The 26981-nt window shown below is 42.5% G+C and overlaps 1 protein-coding gene across 1 annotated transcript in view; it reads left to right on the forward strand.

Annotated features, from left to right (window-relative positions):
- Nucleotides 1-18892: 18892 nt before the first annotated feature.
- Nucleotides 18893-26981, forward strand: part of BAALC (BAALC binder of MAP3K1 and KLF4) — a 28149-nt gene continuing 20060 nt past the window's right edge. The window contains exon 1 of the mRNA XM_075085571.1: nucleotides 18893-19116. Coding sequence (XP_074941672.1) covers nucleotides 18951-19116 — 166 coding nt within the window. The 5' untranslated portion in view covers nucleotides 18893-18950. The remainder of the gene's footprint in view (nucleotides 19117-26981) is intronic.

The raw sequence follows: 26981 nt of genomic DNA on the forward strand, positions 1-26981 counted from the left end.
GATAGCCAGGACTGGGGAGAGGAAAAGGAAATGTGATAGCTAGGAGCTTGTAGAAAAGGCAGTTAAGCATATGCAGAAAAGAACTAGTAACTCTCATTAGTGAGCAGGAAGGGCGATGGGGAAGCATCACCATAGCTGAGGACAGAGCAGGAGAGAATTTCAGTGAACTTAAGGAAAATGAACCACAAATGAACTTGTTGGAAGATGACAAACATCACTCTATCTCGAAGAAGGGCAAGAAGAGGATGTGGGGAAGGTACTCTCTGGTCAGCCTCACCTTGATCCCCTGGAAGATGCTGGAGCAAACTATTAAGGACAGGAAGGTGACTAAGGGTAGTCAGTGTGGATATGTACCTTACCAACCTGATAGCCACCTACAACGAGATGAGTAACTCAGCGGATGAGAGGAGAGCAGTGGATGTTGTTTATCTTGACTTTGGCAAGGCCCTTGATACTATCTCCTATAGCATTCTCATTGACAAACTGATGAAAATACACTAGGTAAGTGGACAGTGAGGTGGACTGAAAACCAGGTGAACTGATGGACTCAAAGGCTTGTGATCAGTAGCATGAAGTGCACCCAGAGGCCAGTTATTAGTGGTGTACACCAGGGGAAATGCTGGGACCAATATTGTTCAGCATTTTTATTATTGACCTGGATGATGGGACAGAGTGCACCCTCCCCAAGTTTGCTGGTGATACAGAACTGGGAGGAGTGGCTCATACATCAGATGGTCACCATTCATAGGTCCCTTGATACGCTGGAGAAATGGTCCAACAGGAACCTCATGAAGGAACACATGTGAAGTCCCGCATCTGGTGAAGAATAACCCCATGTATCAGTATAGACTGGTGGCCAACTGGCTGGGAAGCAGTTTTGCAGTAAAAGGACCTGGGGCTCCTTTTGGAAAAGAAGTTGATCATGAGGCAGCAACATGCCCTTGCAGCAGAGAAGGCCAACAGCATGCCTTAAGAAGAGCACTGCCAATGGGTCGAGGAGGGTGATTAGTCCCCTCAACTCAGCACTGACAAGACCGCATCACAGAATGACAGTAGTTGAGGTCAGCAGGCACCACTGAAGATCATCTAGTCTACCTTGCCCCTGCTCAAGCAAGGTCAGCTAGAACAGATTGCTCAGGACTGTGTCCAGTAAGGTGTTGAAAATCTCTATGACTGGAAACTCCAAAACCTCTCTGGGCAACCTCCTCTGGTGTTCAAACACCCATGCAGTAGAACTGCTTTCTTATGTTTAGACAGAATCTGCCATGTCTCAGTTTGTGCCTGTTGGGCACCACTGAGAAGAGTCAGGCTCCCTCCTCTTTATGCACTCCCATCAGTTATTTATAAACATTGATAAAATGTTTCTGAGACTTCTTATTTTCTTGGGGGGAGGGTGGTGAGTGCTCCTGCAGTATTCAAGCAGTTGCTCTTGGGACTGCTTTTATTTTAAGGAATATAGCTGCTAAACATGGCAATCCATAGTGACCAGCAGATGTGAGATCTTTGGTTGGTTGGTTTTAATATAATAGCGTTTTGAAATGCTCAGCTTTAAACCTCTTTATTAGTTTAGTTTTCATAAAGATATTAACGATTTTGAAAGCTTTCTGGACGATAAATGGATCTATGTTCTGCTGAACTAGTAGGTATAGAAAAACATTGCATGCAGCAGCTGATTCCCAAGCAGAAGTGTTCAGATGGTAACTTCTTCCCGTATACCTTTGTACGTGAATTTGGGGTTTTTTTTTTTTGGCAGAATTCCCACTGCAAAAGGGATGTTTGAACTCTACTCCATCACTTACGTCAACAAATGCAGTGGTTTTCTTCCACCCAACTGGGACTGGATTCTTAGAGTGAAAGACACTAATATTTGCCAGCAGCTCAGTACTTGTCTCAAGGCAGATAGTATATAGTTTATTTTGTACTACCTTAAATATTTTTAAGAGCACAATATGTGAGATGAGTCATAAGCAAATGGCATCACCCTTCAGTTTGTGGGGATGGGATCCCTGCCCAGGATCTTCTAATGTTGCTTCGATATAAACAAATGAACTTGGCCACTTTCTGTACTATGGCATTAACTGCAAGAATCACAGATAGAGTAAATCGTGAAAACTGTGTCTAGTGAAGGCTGGTTTTGTATATCACCAATAAGCTCACATTTTGTGGGGTCAGGGGAAGTACAAGTGTAATATTTGAATTCCTGCAACTTCACTGAACTGAATGTAATTTTCCTGAGGTTCCTTTGAGTCCATAAGCAGATTATCACAATGTTGTATTTCCCTGAGACTTTGGGCCTAGATGGTGGTGCTGGTGGGACCTGAGAAGCTGTGGTAGTGTGGACACTTTTGGAGACCCCTGCACTGGACAGAGCCAATGTGAAAACTACAGAGGAATCTAAGTTAAGCAAAAGTAGATGCTGGAGGGCCAGCTTTGTATAGACAACTGCACTTTTATGTTAAAGAGTTTCAAAAAGAAGTGTGAGTGTGCAAAATGTTGTAGGGCTGTTCGCTATTTATTGGCCCCAGTATCATTCTTCTGAAAAAATGTGGTGGTTTTCGCTTTTGTCCTATGTAGGCTCTCCTCTCTTACCTCTCCTGTCTCACAGTATGGCTCTGTGTGTGCTCTCTAACGAATTGTTTTGAGTAGTCTTCAGAAATCAAATTTTTATTTTTCACCTCTAGAGAGCGACCTCGAGCTACTTTCAAAAGCTGCCAGAGTAACACTCTCACAAAGCCTTTGCTGAATGGTTTGGGTTTGAACTGGAGTGTTTGATCATTTAATGATTTCATTTCGTGTCCTCACAATACCAAGGAAATTTTTAATGTTGTCCATAATTACTATGTTTCACCATACTCCCTACAGATCCATATGGTACCATGTACATGTTCAACCTCTCACTGCGGAGCCTGAAGCAGAGAGATTGACATGACCTGGCGGTCAAACAGAATTCTGGTGGACTCAGAATTGCTACTTAAAATTGTATATGTCTAATTTCAGGTACATTATGGGATTTCAATATTTAAAAGTGGATTCTTTGACTATACTGTTTACTATTTCTACAGATTTTACCAAATACTAAATGAATTGATTATCAGGGATCACATGATTTTTCCATGAAAGCAAATATCTTCAACTTTCAACCTTCTGTACTGTCTCCTTTTGCAATATATAACCCTTCTTTGCACCCACAGCAACACAGGGAAAGGACAGAGTGATCCTGCAGCTGAAGGCTGTAAAGCATTGTCACAGGACTTTTAATCTTTTCCTCTTTTAAAAATATATTTCTGAATGTTTTGATGAGTGAAAATATTCCTGTAGTTCCTGAGCTATCAAGCTTTCCTTCCATGACAAACTTGGGTTTTAAGTTAAATATTCAAAATGTAGGGTTTTGATAACTTCTAATAGAGCCTGGCAGAGGCTTTCCTTTTCTTTGCAGACTCTTCAGGAGAAATTCATGGTCTCTGGGGATGGAGACACTGTGGACATCATTACATGGTTATTTTATTCTTGCATATGTCTGTTTTGCCATCCCCTACCTTGTGTCAGTAATAATGTCAGCCCAAGACAGATGTGCCAACTGGTACAGCTGAAACACGCCTGTTTGCCTATGTACCAGTCGCCTGCTTTGGCTAACCGAAAACAGAAAAACTGTTTTCAACTTAACTTCACCTGTAAACATGATGGAGAAAGCAAATGTAAGAACAAACTTCGATCTGGGATACGTGGAACAATCTCACTCGGTAAGGACCTGCTTTCCACACCAGAGTGGCCAAGGGCAATGGCTTAGCCCTGCTTGCTCCCTGGTCTTGTCCTGCTCTTCCATATTGCCCTGGCTGCATCACTCAGGTCATTGCATGCTCCTTACTGCATGTCTTACTTAGTTCTTTGTCCTTCTGCTACTCTGACTTTCCCGTCATCCCCTTGCTCTCACACTTTTACACTCTTCCACTGCTCCCTTCCTTTTTCCTCTTGGATTTATAAAATGCCATTCTACCGGAAGCTGCAGTTTTGAATGTTTTCACATTGTTAAGCAATACTCTTCCTCCCTTCTCAGCAGCCTGGTTTTATTAGAAGTATTCAGTGTCTGCAATCCCTGCTTGGTTGCCCTAAATTCAGATGCATCCTTGTCTTTATCTCCCATAGCTAAACAGCAACTTAACTCGCCAAATTCACCCATGTGAAACTTTGTAGACATTAGTAAAACTATTTCTTGGACAATTCTGTTTGGGAATGGGTTAGATTTCACAATGTACTTGTTGACTGTGTTGTTACAAGAGACTTGTAACCTACTCTTAAGTGCTCATCTGACCTGGACCAGGCACCGGAGCACACGACTTGAGGCCTGTTGTGCTGCAGCAATCGTCAATGCTCCAAAGCATCATAAGACAACATGTACACTGACCAATTATTTGATCAATCTACTCATTATCTTCCATTGATTAAGAGTATGGAAAAATCAAATTATATAGAGATTTTTGAGTTACTGATAGAAGAGGCAATGTTTGAAGAGGCAATGTGAAAAGGCAAAGTTTTGACCAGCTACTGAACCTGAACCATCCTCAAAATCCCAGTTGCCCCTTGTGAAACTGGGATCAGAACTACCTCTATTGGTGTTTTTACAGCTCAGTTTGAGGTTAAGGTTCAGCAAATTGGTGCCAGAAAAGAACATGAAAACAGGCATCATGAGCTTAGATGAATGGAATAGGCAACACACAGCAAAGGCAACCAAGAGAGGTTCTTCACCAAGCGGCAGGCCTGTACTGTTGCTGGGACTGTTGTGAGAGAGACGTTAGTTACCAATATGGCACCACAGGCTTTATCAGCCTATCATTTATATACTGAGCATCAAGACTGCTTAGAAGTGCTCAGCACATTTAGAGGCACTGTAAGGCCTAACTTTAAATTTACTTTTTCAGACCATGACGAGTTATCTTCGCATGGAGAGAAATGTCCGTGATGCAGAGCCCCACCCCACAGGAGCTCCTTGCTGTCATGTGCTCTAAACTAACAAACATCTTTGGCTTCTTTCTACCCCCCAGCAGATAATTTCCCTTAAAAACTGATGAATGTTGAGCCAGTGGGGTGCAGTTACTCTGCCACCAATCTTACTTGTACACAACCTGTGCTGTGTGAGCTACACCGGTGTGGAGCGTTGTCGTCTGCCTTAATATGCTGTAGTAATACTTGATGAGTTTGCTTTCACATGCGAAAAGGATTAGTTCTGACACCATTGCTATACTGGTGTATCATGGCTGTGCTAGTATTCACACCAATGAAACTGTTTCAGCAGAATATGTAGAGCTGATCCATGTAGCTGTACTTACAGAGAAACTGTAAAAAAACTGGTTTTAATTATGATTGCAACAAAATCTGAAATTAATAGTAATAAACTTTGTGCTAAATAGTAAATCAGCTGCATTTTTAACTGAAGTACGTACTCTGAAGAATGTAATTTAAGGCAATTTTACTTCAGCAGAATGAAATAGAAAGTTCCTTCCAAATACCAAACGGTATTTGTAGTTTGAATTCTTCACCTAGACTGTCCAAAATGGTTAGTTTCTACAGATGCATAATTGATCCACTTTAGTGGCAAACTTTTCATAAGAATTTAGAAAAGTGCTTGTAAGTGCATATCTATGAGCGTCCTTGTTACCAGGTCAAGGTGCTTTTGATCTAATTTTCACTCTGTTCCCCACCTAGACTTCTCAGCTTGTGGAAATGCCATGGCTTAGAACAAGCTTCTTTCCTCAGCCTTGGCAGAGAAAGGTCTGATTGACTCTTTGCAAAGCAGGTACATCAGCAGTACCTTCTCTGAAGATACGAGATGATCCACAGGCAATATAAATTATGCCCTATTTTTTCAGATGCATGAAAGAAGAGCCAAACCTTTCAGAACTGTGTCTCTGAGACGACAGCACTGAAGCCATCTTGAAACCCTTGCACAGGTAGCCTGCTGCCGCATTTGTTTTAGGTGTTGCACAGACAGTTACGACCATCGTGTTCAACAGAATGACTGCTCTGGTAGTCACTATTAATACAGAATCACAGAACCACAGGTTGGAAGGGACCTCAGGGGTCATCTAGTCCAACCTTTCAACAGTTTAAACCCCATTACTCTGAGTGTTTTCAAGTGGGACCAAACTCTGTGGAAAATCTATAATTAAACTATTGCTGATACCAGATGGATTATAGTATATACATCTTGGCATTTTTCTAATAATAAATGTGGTTGCTACTGTAAAGTAGCTCTTTCTAATAATTTTCTAGTTTTTTCTAATGGAAAAATATATTAAGATAATTAGGTAAAGTCTAAAACTAAATTTAAATTATTTAAAAAAATCTTTAAGTTCTTAAAAAACAGCTTTAGGGTCATTAAATACTTTAGCTGACCTTCTGAAAGGTATTACTTAGGAAAAGAAGAAAAGGTGAAAAAAGCTGTTGTAATAATAAAAATACTTTTCTTATTTAAATATACAAACACTTCAAACCTTAGAGCTTCAAAACCGGAAAAGCTAAAATGAATTAGTTAAATACCATCCCCATTTCAGTTAATTACAGTCTTGCCACTTGTTTCAGTCAGGCTAGGATTACACTCAAAATGCTGAATCAAACCTGTAATTTTCCTATTGCTCTGCTTTGCTGGAAGACAATTCAGGTTCTTTATTCAGGCCTTTGTATCACTCATTGGCTCTCATGCAACTGACCCCAAGGAACTGCATAGTCGATCCTGAACAGTAATAAATAATCCATTTATGTTTAAAATAACACTGTGGGAATGTTGTTCCTCTTGAACTATTTGCTAATTTTTTAAAGAAAAAAATCCAACAAAAACATGGCAAAAAACCTGCCACAGCTGTGAAATCTGAGTTTTAGAAGATAATCGTGAATTTCACAACAATGTTTAGAAGCAGACGGCTACTTTACAGTACTAGCTGTATTCATATTTTTCCCTGTAATTACTAACACCTTGCCATATCTTAAGTAAATCTTTGCAAATGATAATATCTCAAAGCAAAAAATTTTTAAGTATCCAACCTTTTTGCATAACTTGGCAAAGGAATCAGGATGCATGAGCATCTCCTGTGAAAGAATGGAAGGAACAGAGATAGCAGTCAGAAGGCAGCTTAACAAAGCAAGATAAGGTGTCAGATCCAGCTCTAAACAGCAAAAATCATGTTGTCTGCATGTAAGCTGAATGTCTAAGCTCTCACCATAGACAACCTGAGATGTAGTTTGTTACAGCTGTGTAAACAGAGGTGTCCAGTGCCATTTCACACACCATAAAGCAGCTGAGATACCCTGGTAGAATCACAGAATCCTAGAATTGTTTAGGTGGGAAAAGACCTTTAAGACCAACTGTAGGACTGGCAGGTGAGACATGGGGTCAACAGGAGGCCCATATCCCTCTGGATCCTTTGTTTATCTACCTGACTTGACCCCCCCTCTGACTGGGCAGCTGAACTGCTCTCCAAGTTATTCCTTAGATCTCCATGGGCTGTAACAAGCCATAGATAGGGTAGAAGTCTTTGTCTCTATCTGAATCGCAAGGGCTTCGTTTCCATATGAACGTTGAACACACTAGTATAGTGTCAGTGATACAGCTGTGGTCAGTGACAGCAGATTTGGGCTCCTGACTTTGTCTCAACCATTAGGAACGCAAAGAGCAAACAACAAGCGATGTCACTTTGCTGTCAGTCTACCATCCTCTGAGGCCAGCTGACGCAGGCTACTCTGCTTGCACAGACGTAATACAATAAACCCATGGCGCACAGTAAGGGCTCCCAGGTGCACAGTGAAACTGCGAATAAATCTGTGCACTGAAGTGATGTTGAGGGTAGACTTAATGGCCAAGCGAGGCAATGCCGTCCAGCAGTGTTTTGATCTGTAGCACAGCTCCTTCTGAAAAGAGCAGCTGAGTAAATCCAAAACTCAGGGAATGTTCTTGGTGTGAATGAGTGGAATTTGCCTGAGTGAGGTGACATCTGGAGAAGACTGATTTTTCACTAAAATAACTGTTTAATCTCTGCCTCCTCACCATACCCAGAGTAACCTCATGATTATGGCTGAGATACATTTTCCGTCAGTATACTGGGAGGATCACGCTTTTTCTCTGGCCTCTCTACTCCCACCATTCTCTTTCCTCAAGGCAGACGAAGAAACATACTGATTTTATCTGAAATTAGGTTTCTCCCATTCTCTGATCTGCAATGGCACTAGTGATGACAGAGTTGTAGCCAGGCTGCAGTTACAGAAGGCTATATGGCTGACCAACACAAAGTGCTTATACCATCGTGTTTAAAAATAGGCCTCGAAGACTTTATAATTGTGACTAACACTGTGGTTGTGCACTAATTCCTCCTCCCTTTCCTGGACCATTTCTACAGGCAAATGCTATTTGCTCAGTGACATCAGCATGCAATATTATACTGACCTCAGACTCTTCACTTCTGGAAAGATGGAAAAAGAAAAATGTTCCTTTAGCAGAGACAGAACTGACTTTACTAACCTCCTCTCACAGCCATATTGATTTATTCTGAGCAGGACTCCTCATGTTTATGCATGAGGATCTTCACTGCCAGAAATGACCAGAGTTTGATTTCTCCTCTCCCTTGCCTTGAGGTCTGGGTTTGATCAGACTCCACAAATCTTTTATGTTTGTTCTCACACACTAGGCTTGCATCAAAGCATATCAGAAAGAAGATCATAATTATTTTATCTTAATCTACAGTCCTTGATGCCCTCTTGAGGTAAGAGCTCTAGTGTGGTGAGTTCATTGCATGAACCAAGAGAGACAACTAGCAGCACACCCAAAGTGGAAGACAGCTAATGAAACGCTCATGCCATGGTGGGACAATTTCTTCCCAGGCAGCTCTCTGATGATTTTGTACATAGGTAATACAAACTGCTTCCCTTTTAAAACCAAGTAGCAACAGAAGATAGGGATAATTCTTAGGAGAAGGTGATTTTCAAAGCTGTCAAGATTTTATATAACATTTATGTTGTAGTCAGTCATGACTACAAATTTCTTTTGATGAAGACTAGAGAGTAGATGTGTTTAAGCCCAACAGGACAGTTACGTGCAGCAAAATTCACAGAATTTCAACAAGTAACTTCTTCAGCTGGTTCAAAAGGGCTCGCTGAGCTAGTCCTTATTTACTAGTAAGACACATAGTCTTAAACATCTATATCGATTAACACCTCAGTAAGCCATAGTTATACTTAAATGATTGCAGTGCTATCCTCTCTGTTTAAAAATGAAAATAAATTTGTCTCATTCTTGGCTCATTCTGTGTTAGCCGTCTGAGATCAGCTGTATCCTAGTGAACCAACTTCTTCCCACATTGATATCAGACGGGATTTGCTGGGTTAAAATGCCAAAAAGCAGATAGGAAGAAAACCTAAAAGAAAAACCATAGTGTTTAAAAATAACAGATTTTTATTCAATGTATAGATCCTCTGCGTTGTGCTTTTGAAGGAGAACAGAAGTATCACAGTACTCTAAGCAGCACTTATTAAAAATGTCTTGCAGTGAAATCTGGTGACTGGTGAAGCTGAAATTTTGGTGCTGTGTGTAAAACAAACAAAAAAACCCCACAAACAAACCCAAACAAACAAACAAAAAAACCAAAAAAGCAGAAACTTCAGCCTATCATTCAACCACACCACAGCAAGAAAGTCATATATCATTGTTTTCAAATTAAGGACAATTCATCACTCTCATAGATAAAGTTACTTATACTGAAATGGTTTTTCATAACCTAACCAATACCTAATAATGAAGCTCTTGAGACAAGGGCAACAAAGAATAATAATACTAGTAATAATAGTAATAATAATTACTATTTTTATTATTATTATCATGCAGATCTTTGTTCAAAATGACTTGATAACTAGTCGAAAAGAAAATGGCCTGTTGAAAGGAATTCAGGTGGGGCTGGGACATAATCTTCTGGCTGATGAGAAGCTTCTGCATAGTCTTATTTTTCTGGTTAGTTGTAACTACAAACAGCTGTTTAAAGAGCAAATTAAGTAAGGCCTGGAGTCAGAGTAGGAACATGTATCTTTCACCTGCAAATGATTCCTAGGGAAAAGTAAATCCTTGAGATTTTTAAAAAGATGTATTGATTTATGTGGAACTGAAGGCCTGAAAGGTTACTGAAGAAGATGATAAAGAAAAACTTTCTGACAGTTAAAAGCTGGCATGAACTTAGGTAAGTGCAAGGGAAAGTGATGCATGGAGATTGTTTAATAAAGAATTGTGGAAAATGTTGGGGGAGCCAGATATGTATTAACTATCACTTTTCAGTATGCAGGGCCCAGATTATAGGGCAGGTGAGTGAAGCTGCTTCCAGAGGGTTTTTTCTTTAGGCTTTCAGACTGAGCCAGACCTGACAGCTCTGTCAGCGATGGGGAAAATAGATGAGGCAAATTTAAACACAGCCAGTGAGCCCTGGGGTCCCTGGAGCAGGAAAGATGCTCTGGCTCAGCAGCCGCTGTGGAGGGAAGTGGTGCCTTGGCTCTGCGTGCCCGTGACTCCTCGAGAGCAGCTGGGCTCATTTGCAGGATAGATCTTCCTCTTGATAGACCTTTTTGTTTTTCTACACTACGTCCTAGTTTGTGTGCCAGCACGGCATCCCATATGTATATTTCCTTTGGCAGCAACCCAAAGGCTGGAATATTCCCTTTTTGCAGGTTTGAGAAATGAGGCACAGAGATAAACCTCCAAATTTCTAGACATGTCCAGATTTGTAAATCCATCCAACCTTGATTTAATTAAAGCCCAAATATTCAAATACACTTACACGTCATCTACTTACATTTAGACACAAAGTATGGCAGAGCAGAGAACCATTAATTTAATAATTTAATAGAATTCCTCAAATAAATAAGAATGCAGTTAATTATTTAATATCATGAACAGGTTAAAATAAGTTATAGTGCTTCCACAATACTGAGATAGTGTGTTACCACTGGAGAATACCTAGCTATTCTAAAAGAGATTATCTTCCTCTCCTGAATTGTCTGACTTCCCACTGCAGTTTGTTCGACTAAGGTGTTAAAAGCAGTAGCAAATTTAAACTGAGGCAAACGAGTCTGCCTAAAGTTAAGGAGCCCTTGAGTCATCATCATTTACAGACTGGCACATCACGGCAAGTGGAGCTCAGCACTACTTTACGTTAATTCGCAGATGAGTCAACTCTTTAAGATACAAATGAATGGACCTGCTCTTAGTGGAGGCAAAAAATCTTAGCTGAAGAAAACCTCCATCATAGGAAAAGGGCTCGGCCATTCAATGGAGAAGGAAGATGCAGCTCTTGCAACACGGCATTTCTGCTCCGTCCATAAGCAAGAGACTATTGCTTCTGGCAAACTGAGCTGAACCAGCCAGCAGCAGCTGCCAGCCCTGCTCCGCTTCCTAAAGGAAAGCATGAAGCCACGTTGTCGTCATTCAGAGAAGGACTGGAAGGAAGAAATAAATGATCTGCTGAGACAGGAATGGATAACAGAGATATATTTTGAAACTGATGTACATCCTGTTCGGTGACGTGCTGGTGAGTCACTAGGGTGGGCGGAAGCTATTTTGCATAATAACGGTATCATCTGCTTTCTCCTCTTGCACTGACACACAACAGCAAACACATGCACTGTGCAGCAGCCGGTGAGTCAGATGCTGTGTACCAACCTTAGGAGGGCTGAAACCTCAAAATATTTACAATTGTGTTTTACACCTTAGTGTAAAAAGGCACTGGGAGCAGGCACTGGTGGTGTACCACTATTTTGGTTTCCCCCGGGACTGACCACATCATATCGAGGAGTCAAAACTTTGGAGGAGTCTTAGGAAGAAGCTGCTCTTGACTCCACAGTATTTAGGCAGAATAAAAGAGCAGATGAACAGGAGGACAGGCTCTGTCAGAATTAACATTTATAAGGAATGAGACTGAATTCAGAATAATTGTACCAAGGTAAGTTTTTTATTCAATTTTTTAAAAACTCAGCAGAAGCACTGGAGCTCAAAGGAAGACTCATACATCAGGAAAGGGTTGTGCTGAAGCTTAGAAATATTAAAAAATGCTTGTTGAATGGGCATGATTTTTATTTCTCATTTTAAAACATTTTATTTTTAAATGACAAAACATGATTTAAAAATTCAGCATGATTGCTCCTAATTGAACTCTTACCTAACACACCAATAACACAAATGTAATCAAACCCTGCCAGTTTCCCACTCCTTATTTTCCATCCTCTTGGTGCTGTAGGGAATGGAAACAAAGCCTAAGAAGAGAAGAGAGCAATATATTGTAATTTGTCAGGTTTATAGTTGACTGAATGGACACTGTACATACAGAATTAGCAATTCCTCAACTTACAGAGCTTTCCTAATGCAGTACACAACTAATGGAGTGCCTGCCTACTTCCTTTTTAATTGCATTTAGATTTCCCTGTGCTGTTGCTTTAGGCTGTTAGAGCATCTAGTCTATAGCAAAACAAATGAATTACCTATAACAATTAAAATGTAGCAGTACCTGCTTAATCTTGTAATACCTGCAGGGAGGAGAATGGATCTGAAGGAAAAAGTCAAAGCTATTTTAATTAAGATTTAGGTATTAGGGCCATAAAATCTCAGACTCGCTCTGCCAGGAACATCTTAAGTGATAAATGTTTACCCAGTATGATACTTAGTTACATGAAATACTGATTTCATAACTAGGTTTTAAGATTTACCTTCTTAATTAGGGACAAAGTGTAGTTCTGGAACAGAGTACAAGGTAAACAGCTTTTATGTGGAGGAGCTCTGCAGAGGCTCAGGTAAGTGAGAATAAATCTATCACCTCACAGTGCTACTACTCTGCAGTCTGAAGTTTCCAGCGACATTACCGTTGGTGCCAAAGCCAGGTTCGGCAAGGCATCAGCGGTTGATTTCCACCATTTTAGTAATAAACTCAATAGCTCTTTCCTCTGGGGAGTGCCACCCACAAATTCCCTCTGTGAACAATTTTGAGCCTGCCTCTGTATTATCCATGCTACATTTACACTTAATACCCTTGCTAGATATTACACTTGATCTGCTACCCTCAGGCTCCTTAGCCAATAGATATTTAAACACTCTCAAATAAAGCCTGGCACACAGCTGACAACTTTTTCCCTGTAAAATAATGTTATTTCACTAGTTGCCTGTTTATTTGGACAGGTCTGGAACACCCAAAGTGGCTGGAGGAAGACCTTCTACCTTCTATAAGAAGGAGGAGATCTCAGCTTGGCTGTCAGAGCCTAGCAATACTTTGTAGGATGTGTTTCCATGGGTTGTTATTATGCCCTTCAAATGCTCCAGTGAAGCGAATGGCTATTTAGAACAACCAGCAGCTCTCGATGTTACAAGCAATATGGCCAAACCTTCTTTACTGTGCCCATTTTCATACCTCCTCCTCTCTCAATCCCTTCAAACTACTTGAATTCACAGGAAAGTATTTGAGAAAATATTTGCCCCGAGGGGAAACCATCTAGCCATTAGCAAGCATGCTATCCCTCCGTCTAGCAGCCCACTTCCCTGGAAACCCAGTTTCCGTTGTCATCCAACACCACATCTCTGCCTCTGTTGGGTGGTTACAATCCACTTTCATCCTTGACTGCGAACGGGGCGACACTGTATTCCGAGTGCGGCCAAAGGTACTCGCCCTTGCTTCCCAAATGAAGCAAAGATTCTGATGGAACTTTAAGATGTTTGAACTCCCAACATTTTAGAAGTTAGATGGAGGCAAACTTAAGGCTTTGTCTTTCCATGTGCAGATATTGAAGATTTCTTTGCACACAGCACACCAAAAAAGCACAACGGACACTGCACAAACATGCACGTCTGGCCCAATTTTCAGTCACAAGATATAACTGAGATGACACGCAGTGAGGACACTTTGATGCCTGCTGTGTAATAGTTTTCCACTACTTGCTGGGAAAGTGAACATGCTTGTACTGATCCTAAACCTCCTGCTTAGGCAAAACTCATGGTTAATTCACTAGGAAACATTTGCTGTTCGGAGGGGAAGGAGAGTGGACTGTTGAGAAGTACAGGTCAGCATTGAAGCCCAGCTGTGGTTCAAAGGCTGAGAAAGCTGGAAAGCTTAAATGACTGCTAAATCTTCATGATATTACATCATCACGGGAAATTTCTGTGCTGCTGGGGCACAACTATTCACAATTAGGAATCTGAGAAATTATTCTTTTGGGGGGGTTAATCCAATTTGAAACTAAATTGGCAGGCTTGGATGGGGGAATTCAAAGCCTTGCTCTCTGACTATGTGGGTGTTGGGATTTGAGGTTCTGTTTCAGAGTCATAGAACCATAGAATTATAGAATGCCAGGTTGAAAAGGACCTCAAGGATCATCTGGTCTGACCTTTCTCGGCAAAAGCACTGTCTAGACATGATGGCCCAGCACTCTGCCCAGCCAAATCTTGGGGAGTGTCCAATGTTGGGGAAGAAATATGAAGAAGAAAGAAATGTCTTCAAATGTGAACAAGATGCAGTGGGAGAGGGAGTTAATTAACTTCTTCCTGTTTATGAGCTGTTCTTACACATCTTACCAAACCTTAAGCTGTAGCTAATATTGAATATCACCTATACATTTTCAGGAAGCTGTGAATACTAAATTGAAAACTTTCTTGGTTTGAATGGCCATATGAGATAAATGAATGATATCATTTTGTTGCTGAAATAAACGCATAATTAATGCAGAGCAATGTGAATTTTGTACGGTATACATTTGAAAATTGTTTGAGAGAAATATTTGAGCAATCAAGCCAAGAAAATTATATTTTGCAAGTACTCACAGCAGTAAAGACGAATGTTTTATCATTTACTTGAAGCAAATATCTGCTGTCCGGAGGAAAGCTGACTCAAATATAGTGTGAAAACTTCAGAGGCAGTCTTGCTTCCAGGCATATTGCAAGCTTGGAGTGATGATGGCAAATGGATATAACACAGCTAATTAATTTTATTTCTCCTCCAATACACAAGATACTTGACTAGAAAGAACAAGTTTTACATAGAAAACCCCCTCTCCCCACTAATGATGCCCTTAAACCACAGGGTTCCCTAGGTAAATAAGTAAACTGACTTTCTTTCTGCGAAGTGAACAGGTTTATGAGAAAACCTGGGGCCTAAACCCAGATTTAACTGGTGTACTTGCTACACACCATCTAATAGAACAAAAGGAGGTACCACCCAGAAAGCTGAAGATAGGCAGGACATCTTTTGCCTAAATCTCCTATTGTTTCTTCTGCACTTAACACTGAAAGCAAATATAAAAGCTAATACACAGCTGGTCATTGTCACTGGGATACAAAAAGATTAATTTGACCCGGTAATTTAGAGGGGAAAACTAATAATGGGTCCTACCACAATTCTGCATGGATTTTATGAGGAAAAGTATTATTTTAAACCCATTTTAGCAAAATTATAAATGTAAAATCCCCAAAAGTCCCTTCCCTTGCTCATCCCCTGCCCATCCTGTCCCTTTACTTCCTACTCCCAGTTTTGAAGTATCATATTTTGAAACCAGCTCATATGGAGCTGACATTACTGAGAGCATTAGGACGAAAAGCATCACTGCATAGTGTGCATCAGGCAGCACAAAACCAGAACAGCTAAAATACAGTCCAAGCTCTGCTAATAGGATCTCTGGGAGACCATCCTTTTGCTAATGATTAATGGAGACAGGTCACATTTTACTGCCTTAATCGTCTCCTGATGAGGCATGAGGGTAACAGCATGACAAATTAAATGAGACCCAAAACATTACGTTCTTAGTCTTACTCCTGCTAGGCTACACCACCTCAGGTCCTGAAGTAAAGGAAGAAAAACAAGTTGTAAAGTTTCTCCCCTGACAATTTATGCAGATTTCAGTTCGTCACTCACACATTGCCATCGGCCTTTTCCTGCTCTACATTGATCGTTCCACCAGACTTCACTGGCAGATTAGTTCCCATCTGATTACACCACTGGAGGAGATGGACTCAGGCCAAGGATTCATCTGATTCTGGGTATTTTTGGTGTTTCTGAGAGCCGATTTCCCCTTCTGTCTACTTTCTTCCCTGATACAATTCCCAGTGCAAAATTAATATATCAAATGAATATTCTTGCATTGTTCCATTGCTGTATTAAAACTGCTGCTCTCTGTTTCACGTCTGCCAACATGCAAAGAAAAACACATTTCATTGCCATAGGTTGTGGCACTTTATAGCTGCAGCATAGGCTCATTCACACAACTTTTATACCTTGAAGTTTGCTCACTAGCTCAGGAGTGAATCAGAAGGGTGCAGGTACATGGTCATTGTGCCCCGCACACTTGCTACTAAGAAGTAATTTTCTTAATTGATCAGAATGGATTTTGATACAAAGGCGCCTGTGATTGATTGCATTTGACTCTCTTAACGAAACAATGCAAAACTCTGGTTTTCTCCTAGTCTCTTTAATTTAAAACACACCAAAGAATAAAAATTCTTTTAGCTGTGGAAACAAAACGCAGTTTTGAAAAGTGGTTCTCAGTTCCACTAGGAATTGATGAAAACAAAATTAAACTGATAACCTATTAGAGCTAATAAATGTGTTTTTTGTTAGTCATTCAAACATTTTTATTTTGAAGGATTTTAAAAATTCATTTGACTTTGTCAAACCTTAATATTTAAGAGTGAAAATTATCAGGTCTTACTGCTGTCCAAGTGATTCAATAAACCTATCAAAAAATACACCAGCCACCTAAATATGAAAGCAGCAGTATTTGCATTATGACTTTCCTGCAGTAATTTGCTCCATGTTCCACCAAAGGCAGAAATTTGAAAGTTGATGCAAAGTACATCTGCAAAGCAGGCACCTCCAGAGGGCTCAAGGAAAATAGATGTGCTTCAGTATAAGGCTCTAAGACCCAACTTTACATTTACAGTCTAATGCCTCTCTAGTGGTGGTAGTAATAATAGAAAAAAAAAGAGAAGCTTTTTGTTATTCCTTTGCCAGTGGCTTTTCAAGGGTTTGAAAACTGTGCAAGGAAAAAAATATGTCGGAAGATGAAGTTCCTGCAAGTACAGCTAGAAGTGAAATCCAAATGATGCCAAAGTATGTGTGCAAGGAGAAGGCATCCTGTCAGAGTCCCTCCAACTTTTTAAGTTAAAATGAAAAAAAATAAAAAGACTCCCCCAAGGTTCTGTTCCAGCATTGTTTAGTGCTCTGTTGTTTAGTGCTCTCGGTCTAGAAAGTTGCTTCACATAATTCCAGTGTAAGACATTGACTGTGTCACTGAGGTGTTCATTGGGAGGCTCAGGCATGTCCGGCAGTTTTTCCTGGGCCGTGTCCCATGCCCACCTAGGGCACACACAACTCATGGGAAGTGGGATGTGTGTTACACCTCTTTAATGGCTTCAGACACCGCTATATTCCGTTGCCCTGGAGACTATCCACTGGTGGGGCAGTCTGATCAAAATAAAACCTCTATCGGAACACCCTTTTTATAAGAAAAGTCTTATTAATCCACAAAATCATTACCACGGTGCTGAAAAAGTAGCTGCTTCCTCTAAGATCGCTGCCCCACTGATCCTGGGACCTTGGTAGCACAAGTACATGGGCTATAGATGTCAGCAGCAATCCCACGTTGTGAGGGATCTCAGCAGATCTCAGTAGGAAAGTAGCGAGTCAGTATTTGGCTGAGAAGCTGCTTAGAAACATCTCAGTAGTCATCCGCTTCGGGAAGCGTAATGGGTGATTCAGCAACCCGGGCAGCACTCTCCGACCTGAATCACTTCTCAACTAGAACACAGGACCTACCGGCCGGGATGCATCACTAGGACCTGTTGGGCCCTCTTACAGATCATCTACCAGCCGTTAGGAACAAGAGCTTTTAGCTCCAGAGAGTTTGTGCTTCTACTCGCAACTCTAATAACACGCAGCAGCCTGAGCTTCTCCAGATTTCACTGGGTGTACTCTTTTTAGCCAATAAACATGTTGTGTAAGGGCATGAAGTACAGTCCACATGATTTCTTTATCACTCTGTAAGTTGTCTCAGGGGAAAGAGTTATACCTGATGCTCTACTACAAAAATGATTACGGGAGACAAACATTTTTTGGGATGAAGTCTCCTTCTCGTGATGATCCCTCAGTGCCTGGTGTTCATGGGGCTTGCTCCATCCCTGATAGGGGCCTTGAGAAGCAGCTATTGCAAAACAAAATACAGTCACCATCAATACAACTCAAAACATTATCAAATCTCTCTGTGCTGTCATTTAGATTACCCGCAACAGCACAAATGGTAGTCTGTTTTGCAGGAATCTGATGTTCTCTGTTGCTTCCCAAAGTGTGCATCCAAGGGGAAGGAGTGGAGTTTCTCTGGAGCTGAGCGCTCAGCATTGCACCTTCAGCTCCCAATTATACAGCAGTGCATCCGCAAACGCTGGAGGTGGAAGCAAGGCTCCCCCAGCTGCATCAAGGAAGGGGCAGATGCCTTGATGAAATGGGGTGCAAGACCCTATCAGGGTACGTAAATAGGGTGCGAACCCAGGCCAGGAGGAGCTACGGCAGGCTGGCACCTATGGCTAGCCTGTACGGATAAAACCTACATGTATAAATCCCTACCCCGGGGCGCGGGAACGCCTGCCAGCCCCGGTGCGTGCCAGCTCCCGGCCGTCCCGCCCTCCCGAGACGGGGGGAGATGGGGGCGGGCTGGGAGGCGGTGGGGTGGCGGAGAGGAGGGAGAGAGGCGGAGGGGTGGGAAGGGGGCAACGGGAGGAGAAGGGGAGGGGACAGCCGGGGAGGGTGGAGGGGTGCCTAGCGGAGATAATAAAGCCGGGGAGGAGGGGGAGAAGGGCGAGCGGGGCCGGGACGGAGGGCGGGAGCGGAGGGGGACCCCGGCCCGGCGGCGCGATGGTGCCCGGGCGGCGGCCGCGGCACTGAGGGGGGGCCGCCGCCATCGCCATGGGCTGCGGGGGCAGCAGGGCCGACGCCATCGAGCCCCGCTACTACGAGAGCTGGACGCGGGAGACCGAGTCCACCTGGCTGACCAACACGGACTCCGAGAGCCCGCCGCAGGAGGGCGGCAGCGCCGAGGCCGGCGGCCGGGAGCCGGGCGCCCCGCGCCCCGGTGAGTGGGGTCCCGCCGCGGGTGGGCACGGCCGCGGGGCGAGGGGGAGGGCTGCGCCGGGCTCGGGGTGTACGCGTGGCCGTGACCGCCTGTCCGCCCGCTTTGCCTGCTTGCCGGAGACGGTCTTTTTTCCGCCCCCCCCCCCCCCCGCCAAGAACTGTAGACGCCAAAGTCTGGCCTTAAAAACACCGGGGGCTGGCCTCGGCGGCGCGGTTGTGCTCGGAGCACCCGCCGGCCCCGCCGCTCCCGGCCGCCGCGCCCCGGGCTGCCCTTCAGAGGAGCTGGTTCGGTACCCGGGGAGCTTCGCACGGCGGTGCTTGGTTGTGAGCGAGCGCGTACAGGTGCCATCAGCCGTGTCGCGGCATCCCCGGAAGGGAAGAGGACTTGGTCTGTGCGGCTCTTGTTGTGGGATACTCCTTTTTCGCAAAACAAGTCATTTAGGTTTAAAAGAAGGAAGGGGTCGTGATATCCCAGCCTTCTTCCATGCTGCCACAGATGAGGATGATGTACAAAGCAGAAGTCCCATCAATGTGTGAATTTCCCAGTTCTTGTCAGTGTAGTAAGTGCTTAGTTGTGCACCTGAGGTATTACAGTAGGGGCAGAGATGGGCACGGGAATGAGGAGCTCTGATCTGATGTGGGGTTCGAAACGTTTTCAGAATTATCATGTATTGCAGCGGTATCTAGAAATCTCAGTCTAGATCCAGAAATTCATCATGTGAGATGTTGTACAAACACAACATGAAAATGGTTGCTCCTCCAGATAGGTTATAATTTGCATATAAAGCATTAAATGCCTATAGGCAGCTTCAGAGGAAAAGAGGAGGCTTTGCAGACCTTTATAGTGCACTACAAAGCACCAGGAAGAAATCGTGAAAGTGCAGGACTGAGAATTCACAAAGGTGGGCGTCCCAGGCCAACTGGAATAGGGAGATGACGACTCTGCACTGACGGGAAGGGAGAAGAGAAACCATAAAAGATCTATGTTGTACTCCGGAAGGCTGAAGAAAGACTTTGTAGTAATCGCTTCTGAAATTATGAGAATTTGAAGGTGAGTTGGTATATGAAATGTGGTATTAACAAAGATTATATGAAGACTTTAAAGATGTTCAAGATGATACTGGCTGGTAAGCTTGAGTGACAGGTGACAGTCTTGTCTCCAGCAATGAAGACATAGCACATGTTCCCTCAGTACCCATCCATGGTGTTATCTTAGCCACGTTTGAGTTGGTGCCTAACCATCATATACAGAAGCCAGATAGTCTGAGATTTGATATCGAACAGGAGGTGGTAAAGAGGTAGATCAGTAAGTTTCTTTCATAGGAACATGCGATAATTGAATTTGTGTTTACAGATGAGAATACCAGAGATAAGGAGAAGAGGACAACACTGAAGTCCAGTAGACACTGATTAGGGTAAGAGAAACTCTTTATAAGAAAACCCTGCAGAAGAGATTAGAGAGGAAGGGGATGAGGAGAGGATAGATGAATAGGAGCAAAGGAAGGACTAGAAGGAATTTAGGAGGGGTGGGATTCACCCTTCAATGCAGCATGGTGGCAGCAGCTTAAGGAACCTGAGGAATGCACAGTGGTCCTAATTAGTGCCTTGAAAAGTCACCAAGTACTTTGCTGAGAGCTGTTGTAGGGTAAGGCTTGAGGTAGGAAAGGAAAGGAACAAGGAGAGGTACTCCAGGGACTAGAAACAGCACGTTTGGTGAATTTACAGATGAAAGGGAGAGGAAGCAGCAATTGGAGGGGCGAATGAGGTCAAGTATGGGTTTAAGGCCTGAAGAGAAAAACATGCCTTTATTGTGAGAACTGAAAACTACCGAGGAGTGAGAGACAAAAGGGAAGAGTAAGCAAGGGGATAAGAGCAGGATGGGGGAGATGAGGAGATGGGATGGCGCAGATTAGGAGATGGGACTTGGCATAAGTGGAGGCAGGAAATGTCTGTAACTGGGACACAGACAGGGAGATGCAGCAGGGAAGTGGGGACCAGCCAAAGGTGACTGGGGAGAAGACAATCGAGTTGTTCTTTGTCATTTTTTGCTTGGAATAAATTGGTGGAATACTGTAAAGAGAGAGAAGTGGAGGCAGGATGAAGGAAAGATTTCAGGAAAAAGCCAAAAGCGGTAAAAGGGGTCTGTGATTGTCAACATGTTTCAATTAAGTGGAAAAACCACCACCAGACATTGGACATCAAAATGGAAAGAGGGGTAAATCACTTAGGGATGAAAGAATGTATGGCATGTGGGATCAGCAAGCGTATCAATGAGGAAAAGGTTAGTAACTACCGTATATTGTTCTTAGTAATCTCACCCCACCCCAAAATTTTATTATATCCTTCTGGTTTTGTCAGCCAACTTATTTAGCTTACTGTGTCTGCTCTCATTGGAACTGTATGTATTTGTGTAGCCAAATGTTTGTATCATTCTTAAAACATTTTGAAAGCTAAAATATTATTAAATTAAAAAGGAAGTCATGAGGTTTTTTTAATTTTCCCTTTCCTTTTCCTTTCTTCCTATTTCAACTCATGCTTTCTTAGAATATTTGTTCACTTCCCTACTTGATTTTTTGTATCCATTTTAATGAAGTGTATTGCAATCTCCCTGCTTGTTACAGGAAAACTTATAGCACAATATCAGTTGTTACAATATAGCTAACATACGACAGACAGCTTTCCCTACGTTCACAACCAGTCACTAACAGCCACGAGTATAGGTGGTAGCAACTTGTTGCAGTACGCTGCTGAGGCTTTGACAATGATGCACAGGGTAAACTGATACGGCTGAAGAGGGGTAGGTAAGTAATAAATAACTTCATGAAGCACTGCAGGTGGCGAAATGGAAAGGCATCATCTAGAAGATGAGCGTACATACTGTGCATAGGGTGAGTGGCTTCCAGGAGGGAGGAAAAAAGGAAAGAGTCGCAGTGAGCCCATACAATAGAGCAGTTTCTCTTAAGAACATCCATTGCTATGTAAGCACAGAACTTTTCACAGGATTCAGCTACTGAGTAGGCTATAGCTGGGGAAAATAATAGATTACATTTCTGCTTAGTAACCATTCCTTGATCCTTGCAACCCTTTGCACAAATTGCCTTCTCTTTCTGAGGATCTGATTCAGCTAAGTGGAAGTGTTAGCCCAAGTAATGACTTTCTGGGGAAGTAAGAATCTTCAGGAGCTGACGAGTCCCCAGGGCAGTCACTATGGGTTACAAGCAAAAATTGTCAAGTATTTTGGAACACGTTGGCATAGCCTGTTGTGTTACATTGGGATAACTTGCTCATACATATATATCTCTATTGGTGTAGGCTAGTAAATTAAGATGCACAATTTCCTACCAGAAACCAGTATTGTGAAAGTGCTCTATAAACCTGTTGATACCAACTATAAACTATATAATTTTTGTTGTTGTTGTTTTAAGCAGTCATCTTAATTCTTTCTTTCATTTTTTCAGTGGCTGGGTTAGCTGCTATATTCAATTATTTTTTCTTTATTATACTTGAAAGTGCCTCTGAGTGGCTAAGGCAGCATGTTGCCTGGTGGTCAGAGACACCTTACAATCATGATTTATTTAGCTTATGGGGTACAAACAGCTTAGGACATGATCTGTCCTTACTGTTTTCCAACAGCGACCAGTACAGTAAGACCACAGCCTTGGCTGGAGATTGTTACTGAAATGCAAATAAAAATAATTAATTTTTAAATGATGTAGCAACCAAGTAAAAAACAATTCTCTTGCCTCAGAACTGAAAAGCTGCGCATTGATTGTCTCAGGGCTCATTTGTTCAGTGCTTCAACTAATAAAGCATTTTTTAATTTTTTATCGTTGCCTGACTCAGTATTGGCTAAGGCTTTAAAAACAATTGGTTTTTATTCTTTGTACGTTGCACTATTTCTATGGTGAAGTCTTTTCTGCCGATGCATATTAAAGATACCCCGTTTTCCCACAGACTCACCAGATGCACGTGGGAAAAAAACTTGCTCATGGCATCTGCAGATGTACCTGCAGTCAGTGGTCTGCTGGGAATGAAATCTGCAATTTAGGATCAGTTCATTCCCTAGTGAAGACATTTGCAGAGTAGCTATGAAATGGGAGTAGAATTGAGTCCTTTGTAGGATAAATAAAATCAGAGGAATTCAGGAGAAATTTTATCAATGTCTAGCAATCTGACTGGGTAACGGTTGATCTTGCATAGTTGCCTTTAATATAGTTGCACATTTATGAATAATTCTTGGCTTAAACGACCCGCTTATGCTGTACTCTGCTATTTTGTGATTGCTGACAACTCTGGGAAGTTTTACAGACCAGGTTCATCTTTGCTGTTAGCCTCTGGTCAAGGCTGAGTATGCAGAATCCGGGATTTCAGAGGTAACCTTTCATGGAGAAGTTTTTGAAAATCAGTTTTCCATCCTTTACAGCAGGAGTTGCTGGAAGCAGCTGCAGCCAAAGAGCAGGGCTGTGTGAACGCCGGTTGCCATAACAACAGGGTCTGGTGCTGGCTTGGACCACAGCTGCTGTCATCTGCTCTTTCACTTACCAGGTATACATCAAGCTTAACAGAGATGCGTAAGCAGGCATCAGGCTGTAAATGAAGAACTTATTCTGTGCAGCAGACAGTTTCCTGTAAATCAGACTGCAGAGAAGTAATTAATAAAAATTCTATTTTAGGTTAAGAGGCAGAGAGGGATCACTTTTGCTCGTGCGTAATACGGGTGTATCAGAATCTCCTTGTGCTATTATGCCCATTTACTACTGTTCTTTTATTAACAGTTGGTTCAAAATATGGTATGTTTAAGAAACAATTATAGCAGTGATTCTGACATGTGACCTTTTCAGGAAATAAACTTTTACTGTAAAACTGTAATAAGTTAATAAATACAGCTTTTTTCCTGGACTGTAGACATATTACAGTAATTCCCTATTCCACCTTAGTCCAGACCTTGGATGTAATGATACAGTATTTGCTAAAGGATCCCACTTTAATATTGTTTCTGGATTTTTAATTATATGATCTCTGCTATTTCAGTAGTCACTAGCCTCTGTATGGAGGGTGGTATTGAGGAAACCTTTCTAAATCACACAAAAAGGGGAAGAACACTTAGAATAGCACATGGGATGTTTCACAGAGAAAGGAGAGTAAGTTTTTGGATCTAATTTTTACCACCTAACTTTCAGAAAGCAGCTTTTTCATGTGCCTGCTCAACTTTGTACATTGACTTTTGTGTGTTAACATTTATATGGATGGGTAACAGAATCAGAGAATCCCAGAATGGCAGAGGTTGGAAGGCACCTCTGGAGATCATCGCGTCCAACCCCCCTGCTGGAGCAGGCACACCCAGAGCAGGGGGCACAGGAATGCGTCCAGTCGGGGTTTGAATGTCTCCAGGGAAGGAGACTCCACAACCCCCCTGGGCAGCCTGTTCCACTGCTCTGGCACCCGCACAGGAAAGAATTACTTCCTCATATTCAGGTGGAACTTCCTGTGTTCCAACTTGTGCCCATTGCCCCTTGTCCTGTCGTTGGGCACCACTGACAAGAGCCCAGTCCCATTGTCCTGACACCCACCCTTTAGACACTTGTAAGTATTGACAAGATCCCCCCTCAGTCTTCTCTTCTGCAGGCTGAACAAACCCAGGTCTCTCAGCCTTTCCTCATATGGGAGATGCTCCAGTCCCCTGATCATCTTTGTAGCTCTCCTCTGGACTTGCTCGAGCAGTTCCCCGTCTTTCTTGAACTGAGCAGCCCAGAACTGGACAGAGTACTCCAGATGTGGTCTCACTAGGGCAGAGTAGAAGGGGAGGATAACCTTCCTCGACCTGCTGGCCAAACTCCTTTTAATGCAGCCCAGGTACCATTGGCCTTCTTGGCCACAAGGGCACACTGCTGGCTCAGGGTCAGCTTGTTGTCCACCAGCACTCCCAGGTCCTTCTCAGCAGATCTGCTTTCCAGCTTTCCAGCCCCCAGCCTGTACTGGTACATGGGGTTGTTCCTCCCCAGGTGCAGGACCTTGCACTTGCTCTTGTTGAAGGTCATGAGGTTCCCCTTGGCCCAACTCTCCAGCCTGTCCAGGCCTTGTTGGATGGCAGCACAGCCTGCTGGTGTGTCAGCCACTCCTCCCAGCTTGGTATCATCAGCGAACTTGCTGAGGTTACACTCTATCCCATCGTCCAGGTCACTGATGAATATGTTGAACAGGACTGCATCCAGCCCAGACCCCTGGGGAACACCGCTAGTTACAGGCCTCCATTCAGACTTCGTCCCATTGATCACAACCCTCTGAGTTCTGTTGTTGAGCCAGTTCTCTGTCCACCTCACTGTCCACTCATCCAACCCACACTTTAGCTTGTCTGTGAGGATGCTACGGGAGACAGTGTCTAATGCCATGCTGTAGTTGGACTTCTTATGTACGTAAAGTGCCTCTGAAGAGTGGGTTTGTGTAGGTGATTCCATCTGCACAAGAAGATTTGCTTCAAAGCCCTCTGAAAATCTCTTTCTTAAAAGTATGATTTGGTAGGGCTATTCTTCAAAGGGTTTCTTTCTGAATGGCACCTAGTTTTGTGTCATCCCTCTGTAACTCTGGAAGACCACAGGAATAGCAAGCCTTGCTGTCAGTACTGCAAGTACAAACTCAGTACCAAACGTGGAGGTAAGCCAAAGCAATGTAAAACCCAGAGACCCTGCTGCTTCAGAGGAGTTAACTGTTCCCCTGTGCTTTAGGGACTTCCAGTCAAACTTTTCACAGCACATCTGTGGGAGAGGGCTGGGGAGTGTTGCAGGATAGAAGGGAAATAACACGGATGCACCACCCAGCTGTATGTCTCCCTCAGAAATGGAGAACCAACAATTTCTGCCAGTAAAAAGTGATATTTTTGCATCAGTCTATGGATCAGGGAATGATAAAGAACCTTAGACAGCAATAGTTACTCAAGAGTGCTGGTCTTCATTCAACACATATACTTGAGGTTTGCTCAGTGTAGAACCCGTCAAAGGTTCCAGTATTGGCCTAAACTAGTGTTTATTCCACCACAAGGCAACATTTAGATTATTGGAAAAATTGAACTCAGCGATAAATACAGCTTTTTTTAATAACCATATTTTTCAGCCCAACCATTGCTGTTAATTCTTCCAATCCACACATTTTCATCCTAGCTGTCATTTCATAGTTTAATACTGTCTTAATTTCACATAAGTACAGATGTCATTTAAGAACAAAAGCTGAAATACAGTTTGGAAGCAACAAAATATTTCAACATATTGTCAGAGAACTTAAGCATTTTTGTTTTATGTCCCCAAGTGATCCCACCCTGCCCCCAAGCTAACCATCCTCTTATTTTTAAGCATGGAAAAAGTCCTATTGATATTGAGACCACCTGTGCTTAAGCTTTTTGCTAAACTTTGAGAGTAGGATTGTTACAGGTGCAAATGTTGTTTGAGATAATGTCTAGAGAATATAAGTCATTTGGATGGGACTGTTGCTGCTGTTCTGTACTAAGGCTATTCTGTGTAATTATATGCTTTGCAGGTGTTGCATGTGTTTTGTTCTGTTGATTCAGTAAAAAAAAGTCAGTGACACTTATTTGGCCCATCAGAACATACTAAGCAACCTGCCTCCACCAACTCTAAAAGTATTTTAAATGAATTCTTTATTAATAAATATCAACTGCCATATAAAAAGGAAGAGACCAAGCAAGCAAAATTTTATTAAAACTGTTAGACATAATGAGAAAATTTCTTCCGCTATGAGCCTTCAGCTTGCTATTTTGTGAGATGTATTTGACTCAATGCTGGAAAAAATTCACTCTAGTTTAATGGTAGGCAGTTAGTGACTTTCAGGTACTGCATGAAGCCTCCTGAAAGGTCC

Source organism: Phalacrocorax aristotelis, chromosome 2 (assembly GCF_949628215.1).
Source record: "Phalacrocorax aristotelis chromosome 2, bGulAri2.1, whole genome shotgun sequence".
In the NCBI taxonomy this organism is placed as follows: domain Eukaryota; kingdom Metazoa; phylum Chordata; class Aves; order Suliformes; family Phalacrocoracidae; genus Phalacrocorax; species Phalacrocorax aristotelis.